This window comes from Phascolarctos cinereus, unplaced genomic scaffold, assembly GCF_003287225.1.
Source record: "Phascolarctos cinereus isolate Bilbo 61053 unplaced genomic scaffold, phaCin_HiC Scaffold_4;HRSCAF=312, whole genome shotgun sequence".
Taxonomy (NCBI): Eukaryota; Metazoa; Chordata; class Mammalia; order Diprotodontia; family Phascolarctidae; genus Phascolarctos; species Phascolarctos cinereus.
In genome coordinates, this window is record NW_027555847.1 from 674,141,245 (window position 1) to 674,158,512 (window position 17,268).

General features: G+C 53.0%; 1 protein-coding gene across 1 annotated transcript; it reads left to right on the plus strand.

Annotated features, from left to right (window-relative positions):
- The first annotated feature begins 4,882 nt into the window (after window positions 1-4,882).
- On the plus strand, window positions 4,883-15,992 carry PLK5 (polo like kinase 5 (inactive)). Its single transcript, XM_078151824.1, has 15 exons — window positions 4,883-4,990; window positions 5,658-5,765; window positions 6,516-6,632; window positions 7,483-7,612; window positions 8,425-8,512; window positions 8,746-8,841; window positions 8,980-9,178; window positions 10,235-10,367; window positions 10,500-10,576; window positions 11,654-11,798; window positions 12,727-12,804; window positions 13,104-13,260; window positions 13,416-13,545; window positions 13,635-13,748; window positions 14,237-15,992. The coding sequence occupies exons 1-15, from the start codon at window positions 4,883-4,885 to the stop codon at window positions 14,420-14,422; spliced, it is 1,866 nt and encodes a 621-aa protein (XP_078007950.1). The 3' UTR covers window positions 14,423-15,992.
- The last annotated feature ends 1,276 nt before the right edge of the window (window positions 15,993-17,268 follow it).

A 17,268-nucleotide genomic window follows, 5' to 3' on the forward strand; every position in this document is an offset into this window, starting at 1 on the left:
GTTGGGGCGGGGAGGGGCGGGGCCGGATTGCCCTTCGGAGTTCGCTCTCTGGGCTCCCGGAACCCAAGAGCAGGAGCTGGGGGGGGGTGGGAAGGGGGACAACGGAGGGACATGGAGCGGCATGGGGACAGGGAGAGTACTCATTCTCGCCGGCTGCCCCGCCTCCCAGGGGCCGGGGCCGGAGCCATAGCTGGGGCCCTAGGCGACGTGGAGCCCCAATCTGCCGGGCCGTGCAGTGACCTTGGGTATCCCCACTGTCCCGGGAGGGGCGGGGCGAGGGAGGGAGCCATCATAGTCCCTCCCCTCTCCTTCTCTCCTCCTCCTCCTCCTCCCCTCTCCCAATCTCATTTTTCCTCCCCCCAATTACCATCTCCATCCTCTGCTCTTCACCGCCCCCCACCCCGCCCCGGGCGTTGCTATTTCTGCTACTCCTGCTCAGGCCCGGGAAATGTGAGCGCGGGGTGCGGTGCTCCCAGGGGGGAAGAGAGAAGGAGATAGGGAAGGGTGAGGCCAAGCTCGCCCCCGCTTCCCTTCTGGAGCTCCGAACACTCAGGGTCTGCAAGAAGGGCCCTGGAGATCCTCGAGTGGTCCGGTCTCTTCGTTTTACAGATCGGGAAACTGAGGTCCAGAGCAAGAAGCCCAGCTTGCCTTGAGTTGGACCCAGCCTGACGCTACCGAGAGATCCTCCTTCCTACTCGTCCTCTCTGGGGACAGTCAGCCCATCCCCAGGAGTGACCCGGACACCTGGGTCCACGGAGCTGAGCCCCTGACCCCAGTTAGCTACTTACTAGACCTCCCCTGCTCCGGACTTGGACACCTGGGTCCTCAGTCTGAATACAGGGACCGGGTAGGCCAAAGCAAGTAGGAGCCCTCAACACTGTGACCCGAGGTGTCCCTGCGAGACCGGAGAGCTCAGGATGCCGCTTCCAGCAGCTTTAGACAAAGGGGGTTAACTGAGGGGAGTGGGAGACTGCGGAGAGGAGGGAACACCACACAGCGACCTCTGCCGGGCATGGCCCTGGTCGCCGAGCTAACGGGGGGTGTTGGGGGGGAGGCTCAGAGGAGGGGGAGAAACAGCCACGAGAGAGGTGGGGACCGGGGCTGGAGCCACGCTAGGACGCCACTGCGCCCTGCCCTCCCCCGGGGCTGGGTAAACAAGGAGATCGGATGTCACGGGCGCGTTCCAGGGAACTGCCGTCATGGGGATGGGGGGTAGTAGAAAGAGACTTCGGGGATTGGGGAGCCCTCCCCTAGCGCTAGATCACCCCTAACCATCTGTTAAGCTTCCTTCTCCTGCTCACGGGCCCGCACCTCCAGACTCCTGTCCTTGTCCCTGAGCTCTCTTGGACCCCTCCCCTGTTTGCAGATGGTCCCTTTCCATATCCCAAACCCCTATCCTATCCCTGGGCCACCAATCCCACCCTGAGCCCTGATTCTCATTCTCCCACTCCTGCGCTCCCATCCCTGCATCCTTAGGGAGGGGGATTCAACAAGGGAGGATGAGGATACAAGAAGGAGGGACAGTGGCGTTGGACGGATTCAAAGAAGAAAAGGTGGAGGGCTGAGTGGGAAATTGAGCAAGAGCCCCTAGAAATAGGCATTGAGGAGAGGCCCCAGGAGGGAGGGGGATAGGGTGTGCAGTCCCCTGCTCTCACAGCCCTGGTGTGAAAACAAACCCTGGCCTGGAAATCCAGACACCTTGGTTCTAGTGCTGGCTTTACCAGTGGAATCATTGAATGCTAGAATTGGGGAGAACCTTATTATAACATCAATGGTTAAAGGTGGAAAGAGCTGTTAGGACTCAGGAACCATAGAATAATAACAATTTACATTTATGTAACACCACCCGCCTTACATATATTTCCTTATCGGGTCCTCAAAACAAACCTGTGAGGCAGGTTCTATTATTGCCCCATTTTACAGATAAGGACACTGAGGCCCAGGGAAGTTGTGATTTGCCCATTGCCATAATAGCTAAGTGTCAGATCCGGGTCTTCCTGACTCTTAACTCCATTCATCACATTACAAAATCACATCATTCTTCAAAAGAGATACAAGAGACCTTATCTAGCCCAGCTTCCTAGTTTTATAGATGGGGACACAGCTCAGAGATATTAAAGGTCTTGTCCAGGGTCACAGAGCAAATAAATGGCAGAAAATGAAGACCCAGATCTGAAGATCCCCCAGTTACTGCCCCAGAATGCTGGTGATTGCTCCTGAGGACAATGGGCTTAAAAGGGTAAAAATACTTTGGTGTCCCTGCGGAGCCATGGGCTCTCAGACAATGCCCTTGGCCCTGCTCCCAGCTCCATTGGCCTCTCTTCCCTCCCCCCATCCCCCAGACCCTGTGTTTCTTATCTACTTTTTTTCCCACAAAAATCAATCCACTTTATTAAAAACGCTGTTGGGAGAAATGCTGCCGGCGGTTCCATAATGCTGTAGGCTTGAGAGCCATTAGGGGGCACTGCTTACTTACCGAGATCACTCTGGAAGCTGGGCACTTCTTATATGAAATTGGAAACTGGTCTTTTCCTGGAATCTTAGAACCACATCAGAGCTAGAAGAGACCAGCCACTCAGCCCCTGATGGCACCATCAGCTTTTACTTAGTTTCTCTGAAAATTTTGATTCTATCACTCACTTGCTTTGTTACCTTGGTTAAGGCTCCACATGTAAAATGAGTGGGCTGGATAGGTGAACTCAAAGGTCTCTTCTAGCTCTAAAATTCAGGAGAGTGGTCTGAGAACAAGGCTTGTGGTCAACAGCCTGTGGAATTGGGCAGGTTCAAAGTGTTGATCAACAAACATGTATGAAACATCTGCTATGTTCCAGGTACTGTGTTCCGTACAATGACAAAAAAGCAGTCACTGTTCTCAAAGAGCTGTAGAGGAGACAACACGTACAGGTGTGCTTTTTTTAAAAAAAAAATTTTGGAGGCAATTGGGGTTAAATGATTTGCCTAAGGTCATACAGCTGGTAAGCTTCTGAGGCCAGATTTGAACTTAAGACCTCCCAACTCCAGGGCTAGTGCTTTATCCACCATACCACCTAGGTACATACAGTTTTTACAGACTTCTGCCCCAAATAAGGAAGACCTTCTTCAGGATCGTGGTCATCCCACATGGAAGGGATAGCATAGATGGTCCCCCAGCTGACTTCACTGGCAGTTAAAGGATTTAGAGTGGAGAAAGACCTTCTGACCATCTGGTACAATGCCTTTTTTTTTTTTTTTACAGTTGAGGCATCTGAGTCCCAGAGAGGTCTTTCTTGCTTGTGGCCACACAGGTTATAATCGAAGCCCAAATGTAAACCCAAGTCCTCTGACTTTAGAGGCTGCTAAGTGGTTTATGGATAGAATATTGGCCCTGAGTTCAAATCCTGAGTGGAACACTTACGAACTGTATTACCCTAAAAAAAGTAATTTAACCTTTCTGTGCCTCAGTGTTCTCATCTGCTAAATGAGGGGACTGGGATGACCCCTAAGGTCCTTTCCAGTCCTAAATCTATGATCTTCAGAGTCCAGACCCTAGCACTCTTTTCCAGGGCACCACATTGCCCATTTAGCTAAGTCCACATATGTCTTTCCAGCTTTCTCTTCTGTGGGGCTCTAGGGTTTATTTTCCTTATAAACAGCCCTGTGGCGTTCACAGGGCAAGTATTATTAACTCCATTTGACAGATGAGGAAGCTGAGGGAAGACAGAAATGGTTTGCAAGACTGAGCATTGTCCCTTTCCTCTGTGTTCTTGCATTCTTCACCGTCTGCCTCCCTCAGCTGGCACTTCATGCAACCTAACTTGGATTCACTGAATGCATTTAAGTGTTGGGGTGAGGGGACCCTGCATATTCCTAGGTGTCACTTGGAGACTGAATGGGCAGCCACTCCCAATATCCTCCCTTGCTAGGAAAGAATGGATTCCCCTCAGCTAGCAGAGGATCTGAAGGCTCAGGGCTCACCATCCCCTTACCCCTAGGGAGAGGCATGCCTCAAAGCTCTAGGACAAAGAGAAAGAAGACTCCCTGCAGCCTAAGCATTTCTACTCCTGACCAAGCAACTATACTGATTTCTCAGATGAGGAAACTGAGGACCGCAGTTGGTGGGGAAGGGGACTTATAAGCACCTATACATACAGAGGACACACATGCAAACACACATAGTAACATATGCCCAACATAACCCTATTATACTCAGGGCACGCCCTCATATGCGCAGTCACATATACACAATATGTGCATATATGCACGTTCACATAATTAATCTTATATATATAACAGAACTCAAGTTCACATGCCTATACACATACACATATATTGCTTTGTTTATACACATACACAGGAGGAAGCCACATACACACAATATCCCCACTCACAAAGACACGCATATCCAGACCCAAAACTGTCATATATACACACAACACAGAGAGCGACACATTTACATATTTACTGGACACACGTTCACACATCCCGGACATACGCTAAGGCGCACAACTGCGCGCGCACACACAGATTTACCTACAGAATCTCAGACACACACAAACTCCCACACACAATCTCCTAGCATCAGCCGTGTGCGTGCCTGGCTCGCCTCCCTCCTTCCCCCTCCCACACCGCCCCCCGCCCCCTTCAGGGCTCTCACCCTCCTCCGATTCCCCCTCCCTCCCATCTTCTCTACAGCCAATCACCGAGGGAGGGAGGCCCGGAGGCCTGGCCCCAGGGGGTATATGAACCTTCCCGGGGACTCCCCCAGGCATAGTCAGAGCCTGGGAGGGAGAGGGAGAAGTAGCTGGAGAGGGAGAGAAGGAAGGAGGGAGGGAGAGGGAGGGAAGGTGGGTGGGAGAGCCCAGCTGGGCCTGGGCAGGGGCTAGGGGTGTGTAGGAGGGTGGGGATGGAGCTGAGAGTCCCCAGGAGGCGGGGGGCCCAGGAGCCTGTAGCCTCCTTCCTCCGGGACCCGAACACAGGGCGCATCTACAGGCGGGGGCGACTGCTGGGCACGGTAAGGGCTGAGGGGAGGGGCAGTCCTGGGCGCCTGGGGACACTGTACTCCTGGATCCCTGGGGGTTAGAGAGGGGAGAATGAGGACAGTGAGGCATAAATGGGGGTAAAGCGGGAAGGCAGGGGAAGTCCTTCGAGGGGAGGGGAGGCGAGGGGAGGGGAGCCAGTGTCCAGAGGGGTTAGCTCTAAAGTGTCTTCCAGCTCTAAATCCTCACATTCTGGCTGGCCCACTTTCCTAGACTTACTTACTTAGCTCATCTGTTTCCTTCTCCTGGGTCTGTCTTCACCCCTAGCCAGGCTGCAGAGTGTGTGTGTGTGTGTGTGTGTGTGTGTGTGTGTGTGTGTGTGTGTGTGTGTGTGTAGAGGAAGGATGATTGATACACGTGTAGGTGGTCAGCTAAAAGGCCCAAGCCCACAGCTGTCCAGGTAGGGGACCCTGGGAAGACCTGTACAAGTATAAATGGACAGTGGGGGAAGTGTAGGGATTAGTACTTGTGCAAACGTGCTCGTGTGTGCATGAACCCTCCTCCTTTCCCCTGCCCCTCCCCAAGGATGCACCGGCTTGAGGTCAGAGGTTGGGGAGCAGTTGAGGCCGGGTCCTAGGAAGGGTCTGAGTGACTGGTGTCTAGGATGTTTACAATGTGTCTCATGTCTCCTGTGACACACAGGGTGCCTTTGGCAGATGCTACAAACTGACGGACATGTCCACCAATAGAGTCTTTGCCCTCAAGGTGGTGCCCCGGGGAAGACTCAGTGGGCTGGACCAGTGGGGGAAGGTGACACATTCCACCCCTTTTCAGAGACTCCGAACCTTGATCCTTTCCCCCAACCCTATGTCTGGCTCCCATCCTCATCCCTGATTCCCATCCACAATCCTAAATCCTTAGTTCCCTATCCTTGATCCCCATCCTTATCAGAGGTATTTCCATCCCTAATACACCCATCCCAATCCCTGTTTTCCCCATCCCTGATTTCCATCGTCCCTGATTTCCCCTGTTCCCATCACTGATCTCTCCACTGACCACTTCCATTGTTCACTCCCCATTCCCATCGCTTATCTCTCCTATTCCTGATACCCCATTCCCATTACTAACCTGCCCCTTTTCTGACTCTTCATCACTCATCTTCCTATGTATTCATCAATCTCTGATGTTCCCTATCATCCTCACCACTGACTACATTCATCCCATCACTAAGCTCCTTCCTCCCTAACTTGCCCATCCTTTATTCCCTCACCACTGATCTCCCTTCTCCGTGAATCCCCAACTCCATCCCCATCACTGATCCTGTTTCCGTCCCCGACTCCCCTTCATTCTGTCCTCATCCCTGATCTCCCCTCTCCATGAATCTCCCAACCCCAGTGTCATCCCAGATCTCCATTCCTATCATTGATTCCTTTATTTCCATCCTGACGCCCAGATCTTCCTCATCCCTGACCTCCAGGTTCCCAGCCTCCTCAGTTCTTCCCCCAGCCCCATCATGCTTCCCTTTCTGCCCCACAGAGGGGGCCGCCTTCTCGCCGGCAGGTGGAACGGGAGATTGAGCTCCATAGCCAGCTGAGGCACCGGAATGTGGTTGGCTTCCACGGGCACTTTGCTGACCGGGACAACGTCTATTTGGTGTTAGAGTACTGCAGCCGCAAGGTGAGGGCCTCCTCATCCCTGACCTCCCAGGCCCCTCTCTTATCCACCTCATCACCTCCTTCTCTGACCCTTCATCCTGAGCACCGACATCTCCACCCCTGTCATTGGCTTCCTGCATCCCTGACCCCCATCCCATCTCTCCAACCTCTCCCCCAACATTAATCTCTCTCGTCTCTGATTCCCCCCTCCCATCAAATTTATCTTTAATTCCTGTCTGCTGAAGCAGCGAGGTGATACAGTGGTGGGGCACGGGGCCTAGATTCAGGAAGACCTGAGTTCAAATCCAGCCTCAGTGTAACCTTGGGCAAGTCACTTCACCTGGGTCTGTTCAGTTTCCTCAGCTGGAAAAGGGGGATAACAACAGCACGTGCTTTGCAGGGTTGCTGTGAAGATCGAATGAGACAGTGTTTGTAAAGTGCTTAGTACAACGCCTTGCACGCAGTGGGTGCTACGTAAATGCTTATTCCCTTTCTTCCTCTTCCACCTCTAGCGCTGGTCCTCCCTTAGGACCTAGCCAGAGTGGGCCTCCCCAAGGCTGAAACTCAGCAGAACCTGGGTGCCGTTCCAGCTCAGCCACTGATTCCCTGTGTGAGCTTGAGCAAGCTCTTTCTCTTCTCTGCGCCTCAGTTTCCCCATCTATAAAATGGGGGTAATACCCTGTGCCCTTGGACTATTGTGAGGAAAGAGTAGATAGACAGGCCCTTAGGCTGGGGTGAGAGGGTAGGTGGGAAGGTACGGAAGAGCTCCTCACCATATCCAACCTTTTCCTTCCTTCCTTCCTTCCTTCCTTCCTTCCTTCCTTCCTTCCTTCCTTCCTTCCTTCCTTCCTTCCTTCCTTCCTTCCTTCCAGTCCTTGGCCCATGTCCTGAAGGCCCGAAAGACGCTGACTGAGCCTGAGGTTCGCTACTACCTACGGGGCATTGTGGCTGGTCTGCAGTACCTCCACCAGCAGGGTATCATCCACAGAGACCTCAAGCTCAGTATGTGGAGGGGAAGGGGCAGGAATAGGGGTGGCTGAGGTGGAGGAGGGGAGGGAGCCCCACATGCTATCACATACCATTACACATGCCATAAGATACACCATCACCCACACTGTCACACATGTACATACATACCATCACACGCCTGCATATGCCATCACATGCTATCACCGTCACCCACGCTGTCACATGTATATACCATCACACACCTGTACATACCATCACACATCCCATCAGATACATCATCACCCACACTGTCACACACGTGTACATACATACCATCACGCACCTGCATATGCCATCACATGCTATCACCGTCACCCACACTGTCACACACCTGTACATACATACCATCACACACTTGTACATGCCATCACATGCCATCATACATCTCATCAGATATACCGTCACCCATGCTATCACACACATGCACATATAATCACATGCCTGCACATATATCACACATCACACATCCCATCAGATACATCATCACCCACACTGTCACACATGTACACACATACCATCACACGCCTGCATATGCCATCACATGCTATCACCGTCACCTACACTGTCACATATATATACCATCACACACCTGTACATACCATCACACATCACACATCCCATCAGATACACCATCCCCATGCTGTCACACACACACACACATACAATCACATACCTGTACATATATCACACACCATCACACATCCCATCAGATACACCATCACCCACACTGTCACACAAAGGCACACACCAGCACATACCTGTGTGCACCATCACACGCCATCTCACTCAATCCCTTCCTTCTGCAGGTAACTTCTTCATTACTAAGAACATGGAGGTGAAAGTTGGCGACTTGGGACTGGCCACGAAAGTGGGGCCTGGGGGGCACTGCCATGGGTAAGCGTGTGTGACTGTGGATCAGTGTCTGGGTGGTTATAGGTGTGATTTGCTCGTGTGCCAGTGGAATTGCATTTGGGGTCTTGTGCCAGTGTGGGTTGTCAGTGTGTGGCTTTGGGTGTGAATATGAGTGTGTGTGAGTGTGTGTGTGCGTGTCCCTCTCTGTGTGATGTACGAGTGTGTGCTCACATGGCTGGGTTGCGTGCTGTGAGGGCTTCTGTCTTTTTCCCCAGGGGGCTCTGTGGGACCCCCAACTACCTGGCCCCAGAGGTTGTCTCCCGAAAGGGCCACTCCTTCCGGTCAGACATCTGGGCTCTCGGCTGCATCATGTGAGTACTGAACATATGGGGTGTGACCGAATGTCTGTGCACACGTGCATGTGTGCACAGCTGCAGATGCAGGGCTGCTAGGGGCTCAGGCAGGGTCCGTGGCAGGCTCATCCCATCAGAATCCCTTCTTTACCCCAGGTACACAGCACTGACGGGCTTCCCCCCCTTCAAGGCCAGCCCACTGCCTGAAATGTATCGGAACATCCGCGATGCCCACTATCCTGTGCCCGCTCACCTCTCCCCCAATGCCCGAAGGCTCATTGCCCGCTTGCTGGCCCCCAACCCCGCTGACCGGCCCAGCCTCGACCAGGTCCTGGAAGACGACTTCTTCACCCAGGTCAGGACCACATACACGGGGGCATGGGCTCACACATGCCAGTCGGGTGAGGTCCTCCCTCCTCTGCAAGGGGCTGAGGCCTGAAGGGACCCACATATTCCTGCTTGTGAGTCAGGCCCTTTCACTTCCCTTTCTGAGTGGTGCAGTATCAATCAATCGACACCAAGCATTTATCAAGTGCCTACTACGTAGCAGAAGCTCAAGAAGAAAGACTAGCCTTGGAATCGGGGGAGCCCCAAGTTCAAATTCTCCTTCCAACAGTTGGCTGTGGTTGAATCACATCCTTTCAGCCTCAGTTTCCTCATCTGTAAAAAGGGGAGAGCAGTGGTTGTGCTACCTCCCTCACAGAGCTCTGAGGCTCAAACAGAGAATGGTTGACATATACCTGAAGACACCGTACAAATGGCAGCTGCTGTTGTTATGATTATTATTGCTGTTATGTCTCTGGGTTTGGGGAAAAGGGAAGGGAGAGGTGACTGTGCATCTCTTACAGAGAAGGAAGTGGAGGCCCAGGGAAAGGAAGACTTGGCCATTCACAAGGCTAGGATTAGAGCTGGAAGTGACCTTAGAGACTGTACTCAAGTCCCTTCATTTTACAGATGAGGACACTGAGGCCTAGAGAAGGGGAAAGGGCTGTAGTGTGAAGATCTAGAGCTAGAAAGGTCCTCGGAGGACATCTAGGTCAGCCATCCCACCTTACAGATGAGCAAACCAGTGCCTAGGCTGGGGAAATGCCTGCTTGCCCAGGATCACCCAGGTAGTAAGTGACTGAGGCAAGATTTGAACCCGGGTCCTCTTAACTCCAGAGCCAAGGCCTCCCTACCTTCTGTGGGGAGAGATTTTTTTTTTTGAGGCAATTGGGGTTAAGTGACTTGCCCAGAGTCACACAGCTAGTAAGTGTCTGAGGTCAGATTTGAACTCAGATCCTCCTGACTCCAGGAGTGGTGCTCTATCCACTGTGCCACCTAGCTTCCCTAGAGGGATTTTTCTACTATATGTTGTTGACTTTACTCTGTTACTTCACTGATGAGTTCTCCCCCCTTCTTTCCCCTGCAGGGCTTCACCCCAGACCAATTGCCTCCAAGGTCCTGCCACACAGCACCCATCTTCACCATCCCCCAACCCTTGGACAAACTCTTTCAGAAGGCCACCCAACTGTTCCTGGCTGTGACCCAACGCCGGGCCCCACGTGAGTCGTGTGGGTGTGGAAGAAGAGGCAGGAGCCTGCATTTCCAAGGCCAGTCCCCGTGCCTAGCGGCCAGGGGCAGGTCAAAGACACCACCCTCGTTCACCTCTTCTCTCCCCGCTTCTCGCTTTCCAGGATCATTTGTCCCAAAGATGCCAACAGCCCCAGCCCCAGAGGACCCCCTGAAAACTCCCAGGGAGGCAGCCAAAGAGGTGAGAGGTCCAGGAGTCCTGCCTGGGACAGGAGGGTGGGGGCAATGTTGGTCACATGTGGTCCAAGGGGGCTTCCATCCCTTATTCTTTCCATGACTCTTCCCATTAACAGTCTTCAGGTTCCTTAGTTGTAAGATGAGGGGGTAGATGGTGACCCCTAAGTTTCCTTCCTGCCCTAATAGTCTCTGCTTTCTCTGACAGTCCCTGTTCTAAGATCTCTTCCACCTTTGACACCCTATGTTTTAAGGGCCCTCCTGACATCCTGGGATCTAAGGGCCCTCCCAGCCCCGACATCCTGGGTTCTAAGGGCCCTCCCAGCCCCGACATCCTGGGATCTAAGGGCCCTCCCAGCCCTGACATCCTGGGATCTAAGGGCCCTCCCAGCCCCGACATCCTGGGTTCTAAGGGCCCTCCCAGCCCCGACATCCTGGGATCTAAGGGCCCTCCTAGCCTCCAACATCCTGGGTTCTAAGGTCCTGACATTCCATGTAAGAGTCCATCATTGTCTAGGGTCACAGAGGAAAGAGAAGAGAGTTCAGGGCAGATTTTCAAAGGGAGTAAGACAGGAACTTGACCTCAAAGTACTGGATGGGGTTTTCAGCCACAGAGAGCCCAGGCCTGGGAGCTAGGAGATCTGAGTTCTAGTCCTGGCTCTGTCACAATTTGATGTGTGACCGTAGGCCAGTCACTACCTTGCTGAATGTCAGTTTCCTCACCTCAAAATGGAGGGTAATAACACGTGGATTCTGCCTGAAAGGATTGTCCTGAGGAGGGAATCTTGTAAATTGGGAGGACGGGCCTCAGGCAGCTGGGTGGCCCGGTGCATAAAGTGCTGAAATGAGTCAGGAGTACCTGAGTTCAGATCCAGCCTCAGACACTAACTAGCTGTGTGACCCTGGGCTGGTCACTTCACCTCTGTCTCAGTTTCCTCAGTTGTAAAATGGGGATAATAACAGCACCTTCCTCCCAAGACTGTTGATCAAATGTGATAATAATTGTAAAGCACTTAGCACAGTGCCTGGCACACAGTGGGTGCTTAATAATTGCTTATTTGTTCCCTTCCTATTCATCGTTTAGGGCCTTTCTCATCCTCCCCACAAGGCTGAAGCTCCTGAGGGACAAACTCGTCCCCAAGTACCCTACCTGGAGACCCCTATCCACCTGCTCCTACGGAGAAGCCTTAGGGGGAGAAGCCTTAGGGGTCACTTGCCGGGCACAGAAGGTAAGCTGGCACTGATCCCTTCCCCCTTCCCCCCTAACATTTCTATTGCCCAAACCTGTGGAAAGGGGAGGAGATGGAAGGAAGGGAGGTGGAAGAAGGCCTTGTCTGCAAGGATGGAGGCTTGGGAAGGGATATCTGGGGAGGGGGAAGTGGGGAAGAGGGGGAAGGATTCCTTGGTTCTCTTACCAGCTCTGCCACTGACATGGCTTGTGACTTTGGACAAATCACTTAATCTCTAGGGCCTCAGTTTTCCATCTATAAAATTTTATTTTATTTTTTTTTTATTTTTAGGCAATTGGGGTTAAGTGACTTGCCCAGGGTCGCACAGCTAGTGAGTGTCAAGTGTTTGGTCTGAGGCCGCATTGGAACTCAGGTCCTCCTGACTTCAGGGCCGGTGCTCTATGCACTGCGCCACCTAGCTGCCCCTCCATCTATAAAATTAACTGAACCTCAGATTCCTTCCAGCCCTAAAAAAAATATTCCATGCAGTTCTGTGACCGGCCAGGGCCACAGCTGGATTGTGCAATCATGCTTGGCTATCGTAGCTAGTAGAGAACAAAATCTTTGGTGCTTGTGGGTTCTGAGACTCCCCGAGGATGCTAAGCTGTCTCAGAATCTCACAAATAGAAGAGATCACAGAGGGTGTCTGATCTGACACCTGCCTGGGCAGGAACTCTCTCTACAACGTTCTTTTTTTTTTTTTTTTTTTTGGTGAGGCAATCAGGGTTAAGTGACTCGTCCAGGGTCTCATAGCTAGGAACTGTAAAGTGCTGGATTTGAACTCAGGTCCTCCTGACTCCAGGACTAGTGTTCTATCCATTGCACAACTTAGCTGCCCCCTACAATGTTCTTGATAGTGGCAGCCCACTCTCCACTTGAATACTTTTAGCAACAGGGAGCTCATTATCTATCTTTCCTATTTTCCCAGAGTCCCCAGGAATCCCAGGTGATGGGGCTGAGGTGGTTACCAGGCTCCTGCAGAATTGCCTGGACTTTATGCCAGCAGGTAGGCGCCCCACCCCCAATCTCCATCCGCCTTCCTAGACACAGACTAAGGGTCTGGGTTCAGGCTCTGCAACTGATCTACTGAGTGACCTCGGGCCAGCCGCTTACCCCAGCTGGGCCCCTCTTTCCTCCACTGTAGGATGAGGGATGTCCGACATCCTGGTTAGCCCTAAGTCCTCATTCTTTGGAGACTTGCCTCCCTCTTCCTCTCTCTGCCAAAGCTTTCGCTCTGGTGCCCCTGCTCTCGGGATGCTGCCTGAGGGGACAATTGCTAGCTTACCTTGTCCTCCGTGTGTTCAGGGGAGCAGGACCCACCCGGGCGGCAGCAGCCGGTACTGTGGGCCACCAAGTGGGTGGATTATTCTAACAAGTACGGCTTTGGCTACGAGCTCTCCGACGGCAGCACTGGGGTCCTTCTCCGGGATGGCACCCACATCGCTCTCCAGCCGGCCCTGGGGTGAGTCCCTGGCCCTCGGGTCCATCGGGGGTGGGGGTAAGTCTCTGCTCCTCTACCTGCTGGCTCCCATTGCTCGTCCCCTGGGAAGGGGCCTGGTAACCTGAGATCTTTGCCCCCTTGTCAGCCTTACATCTATTCTGGGCCCCCTCCCACAGGTGCATAAGCTACTCTCCGGTTCAGGGTGAGGTGGTGACCTTTACCTGGAGGGATATTCCTGACTCCCTGGCCACCAAAGTGGCGGTGCTGCAGCTCTTCACCCGCTACATGCAGCGGTGGCTGTTAGAGGTGAGGCTGGGTCTGGCGGGCACAGGGAGGCTCTGGTGCCCTTCCTGTCTCTCCAACCCTTGGCTCCTTTACTCTTGTCCTCCTTACAGGGTGGGAAACTTCCTGCACAGCCCAGTCTGAGCCCTGGCCCTGGCTTCTCCCTGCTCCACTTCCTCAAGTCGGACCAGGCCCTGCTCCTGCTCTTCAGCAATCAGACAATGCAGGTAAGGATGTCAGGGGGAAGGAAAGGGATGCTAGGTAGCCTGGAAGGGTCTGGGACCAAAGCCCAGCCCCAGCCACGGCTGCCCTCTGTCCCTAGGAAGGGGCTTCTAGACTCAGGTCCCCGAGATCACACAAACTACTAGGAAGTGTCGGGGGTAGTAGAGAGCACCCCAGGCAAGGAGTCAGCTCTGCTAGCAACTAGCTGTGTGACCTCGGGCAAGTTACTTGACCACGCTGGGACCGTGTCATCATCTATAAAATGAGGTTGATATCCAGAACGCTTTCCTACTCTAAGACTCCCCCAGCGAGAGGGAGCCTCTGAGACATTATCCTACTGCAGCATGGGATGGAGGGAGAGGCGAGGAGGGGTCCCTGTGACCAGCTGGTGCCTAAACCCACGTCTGTCCTTATCATCAGCTTTGGGCACCAGTTACTCGGGCAAGATACAGAATGGAAGGGTTTACCATCCTTTGTTGCCCACCCCGGCCAGGTCAACTTCTACCATGACCACACCAAACTGCTCCTGAATTGGGCCGGGGAGGAACCCCTGCTCACCTACATTGACCAGGAGCGGCAGGCCACCTCCCATCCACTGGGCGTCCTGCAGCGCCACGGCTGCAGTGAGGCCCTGCGTCAGCGCCTTCGCTATACCCTCCACCTGCTCTGGACCTTCTAGCGCCCTTTCCTCGACCCTCTGGGATACCAGGGGAGGAGGCAGGGGTCTGCAGGGTGGCCGCCTGAACCCCGGCGAGGAGAACAAACCAGAAAAGCCACGTGAGGAAAGACTGCAAGTAGGGAAGATGCGGGACTCAGAGACGAAGGGGGCAAAGGGCACAAGAGGTACAGAGGGCCATTGGCAGGATGGGTGGGGATGAGAGATCCAGGGAGAAAAGAAACCAGAAGAGCTGAGGAGAAGGGGCTTGGACACGGAGAAGAGGAGGCAGGCAGAGGGCTTGGGGTGGGCCAGGTGGAAGGGGGATTTGAGAGAATTCTTTGGAAGCTTCAGAGACTCTCTCGGCCAGCCCCTTCATTTAACAGATGGGGACCTTGAGGCCCGAAGAAGGGAAGGGACTTAGCCAAGGACACAGAGAGTGGAAGACCCAGGACTAGAACCCAGGGCTCTTCACTCTCATTTTCAGTCCACTGCCCCATTCCCTACCCCATGCTGCCCAACTTCCAGGAAAACCAGCAGCAACTGAGGCTGGAGTGAGAGCCAAAGGGATGGGCAGAAGCAAAGGCAAGTGGAAGGAGAGCTGGAGCAGTTTCCTTCGGCCCCCATGGACCCATTAAGGTCAGAGCTGATGTCAGTTCGGTACCAAGATCAAGCTTCAAAAAAAAAAACAACAAACCAAGATGAAATTTAACAGGCATAAATGCAAAGCTCTGCTCTTGGGTTCAAAAAATTAACTACACAAGGACAAGATGGGGGAGATGCAGCCAGAAAGATCATGTGAAAAGGATCTGGGGATTTCAGTGGACCACAAGGTCCATATGAAGCGACACAGACGTTGCAGCCCCCAAAGCTTTGTCCAGTCCTGGGTTGTAGAAGAGAGAAAAAAACATTGAGAGGGAAGAAGGTGGGAGACATGCCGCCCTTTACTGTGTTCAGACATTTAGAGGACAGCATTAGGGAGGACGTTGGTAAGTCGGAGTGCAGCTGAAGGCTGGACAGCACACTGAGGGCCCTGAAAATTATGTCGTACCAAATCAGCTGAAGGAATTTGGGGATGTTAGCCTGGAGGAAAAAAGATGTGGGGGATGGGAGAGACATGACGGTTTGGGTTTTTCCCCAAATATCTGAAGGTTTGTCATGTGGAAGAGGGATGATGTCCCCTATTTGAGACCTGTTCTGCCTGGCCCTGGAGGTCAGATCTAAGATCATTGAAAGGAAGTTGCAGGAAAGAAATTTAGGAGAAATCTGTCCGACAAAGAAACAGACTGCCCTGGGGGTAGGGGCGCCCTGTCCCTGGAGGTCTTCAGACTTCCATTTATTGGCGATGTCATCATAGATTCATACGGCACGGAGGCGGCCCCGTTTGATCTTACGGCTGATTAAATACTCAGTGTAGGAGAGGGAATGATGGGACAGGTGATCTGCAGACTCCCGTCCCTGCTGGATTTGGCCCGGGGTAAGGTAGGCAGGCACAGGCCAAAAGCGCCAGGTGGGAGCCAACGTGGCCTGAGGGCATCTTGCAAGGTGCCCCTTGTGCTGGACTCGGTGTCTCCTAAACGGTCTTTTTCATTAAAGGAAAAAGCTGAGATTGGATCCTGTTCTGTGTTTGGGAGGGTGGGAAAAGGTGGGAAAAGATGGGAAAAGGTACTGCTGGCCGGGAAGGAGAGCCAGTCACAGGGAAAAGAGTCGTTGGCATCTCTTTGAACCTGTGGGTCCTTTTACATCCTGACTTCAGTGGTCAGGGTTCAAAGGAGCCCAGAGGATCTAATGGGGTCCCTCTAGTCTTTGTGATTGGCCTAGTCTCAGTAACGGGGAGGGGGAAAGAATACTGGATTTGGAGTCCAAAGACGGTTCTCTGCTTCTCCTACTTATGTAACCTTAGGAAAATCCTTTTCCTTCCCCGAGCCTCAATTTCCCTATTTGTAAAATGTCTCTCTTAGATGACCTCCAGATTCCTTTCCAGCTCTAAGATCCTATTATCCTAATATAGGTGTTACATGGCGGTTGGGGGCAGGAGGAGGAAGAGACAGTCTACAACAGGAAATTCCACTTGGCAGCCCAACCCATACATACTCCCCTCAGTTTTTGCCCACAGGAGTTGGAGCTGGCCAGGGAGCAAGGCCAGCAGGGGGAATGCTGTGGAGGTCAGGGGGTGTGAAATATTAATGAGACCTTGCTGGATTTTTCAAAAACCCATTCCATGAGAGGGGAGTCAGGGCCAAACCAGGGCTTCTGAGCTCAGCCGCCGAGCTCTGCAGGGATTTCTCCAAAGGTTTTTCTTTCCCCCGCCCTGGTCCCGTCCGCGCCAAGTCAGGGCTTTTAATATCTGTCTGGGCTGGAAATAGCCATATAGTCAGGGCCTGAATTCCTGACTTAGCTGGGCAGCCCCAAGCCGTCTGAGATATAGACAAGGGTAGGGTAGGGCTGGCCTCAAAGGTGACCCTTGTGGGTCATGAGTTGGTCAGAAGGCTGAGAGCAAAGTAGCCTGTACTCTCCACTGGGCCTGCTAAAGGGCCTTCAGTTGTCGCTCACTTGTGTTTGTGGACATCCTGGGATGCTTCTAGATTCTAGAGCCTTCTAGTGGCTTCCCGAGACAGATTCCAGTAGATGAACCAATGGCCTGATCCGGGGGTAGAGGAGGGGGGCACGGAGAATGATCATATTCTTGTAATAGAAGGGGACGGAGTCTCAAGACCATTCCAGAGTTGTCCCAAATGCAAATCCTACTCGTTAACAAAATAGATGACAAAAAGGTGTTTTGGGAGGGTTGGTCCTTGACTTATGAGATACAGCTTTAGAAGTAGAGGGGATCATTTCTTGTCCAAAGGGGCAGGAACAGACCTCAAACA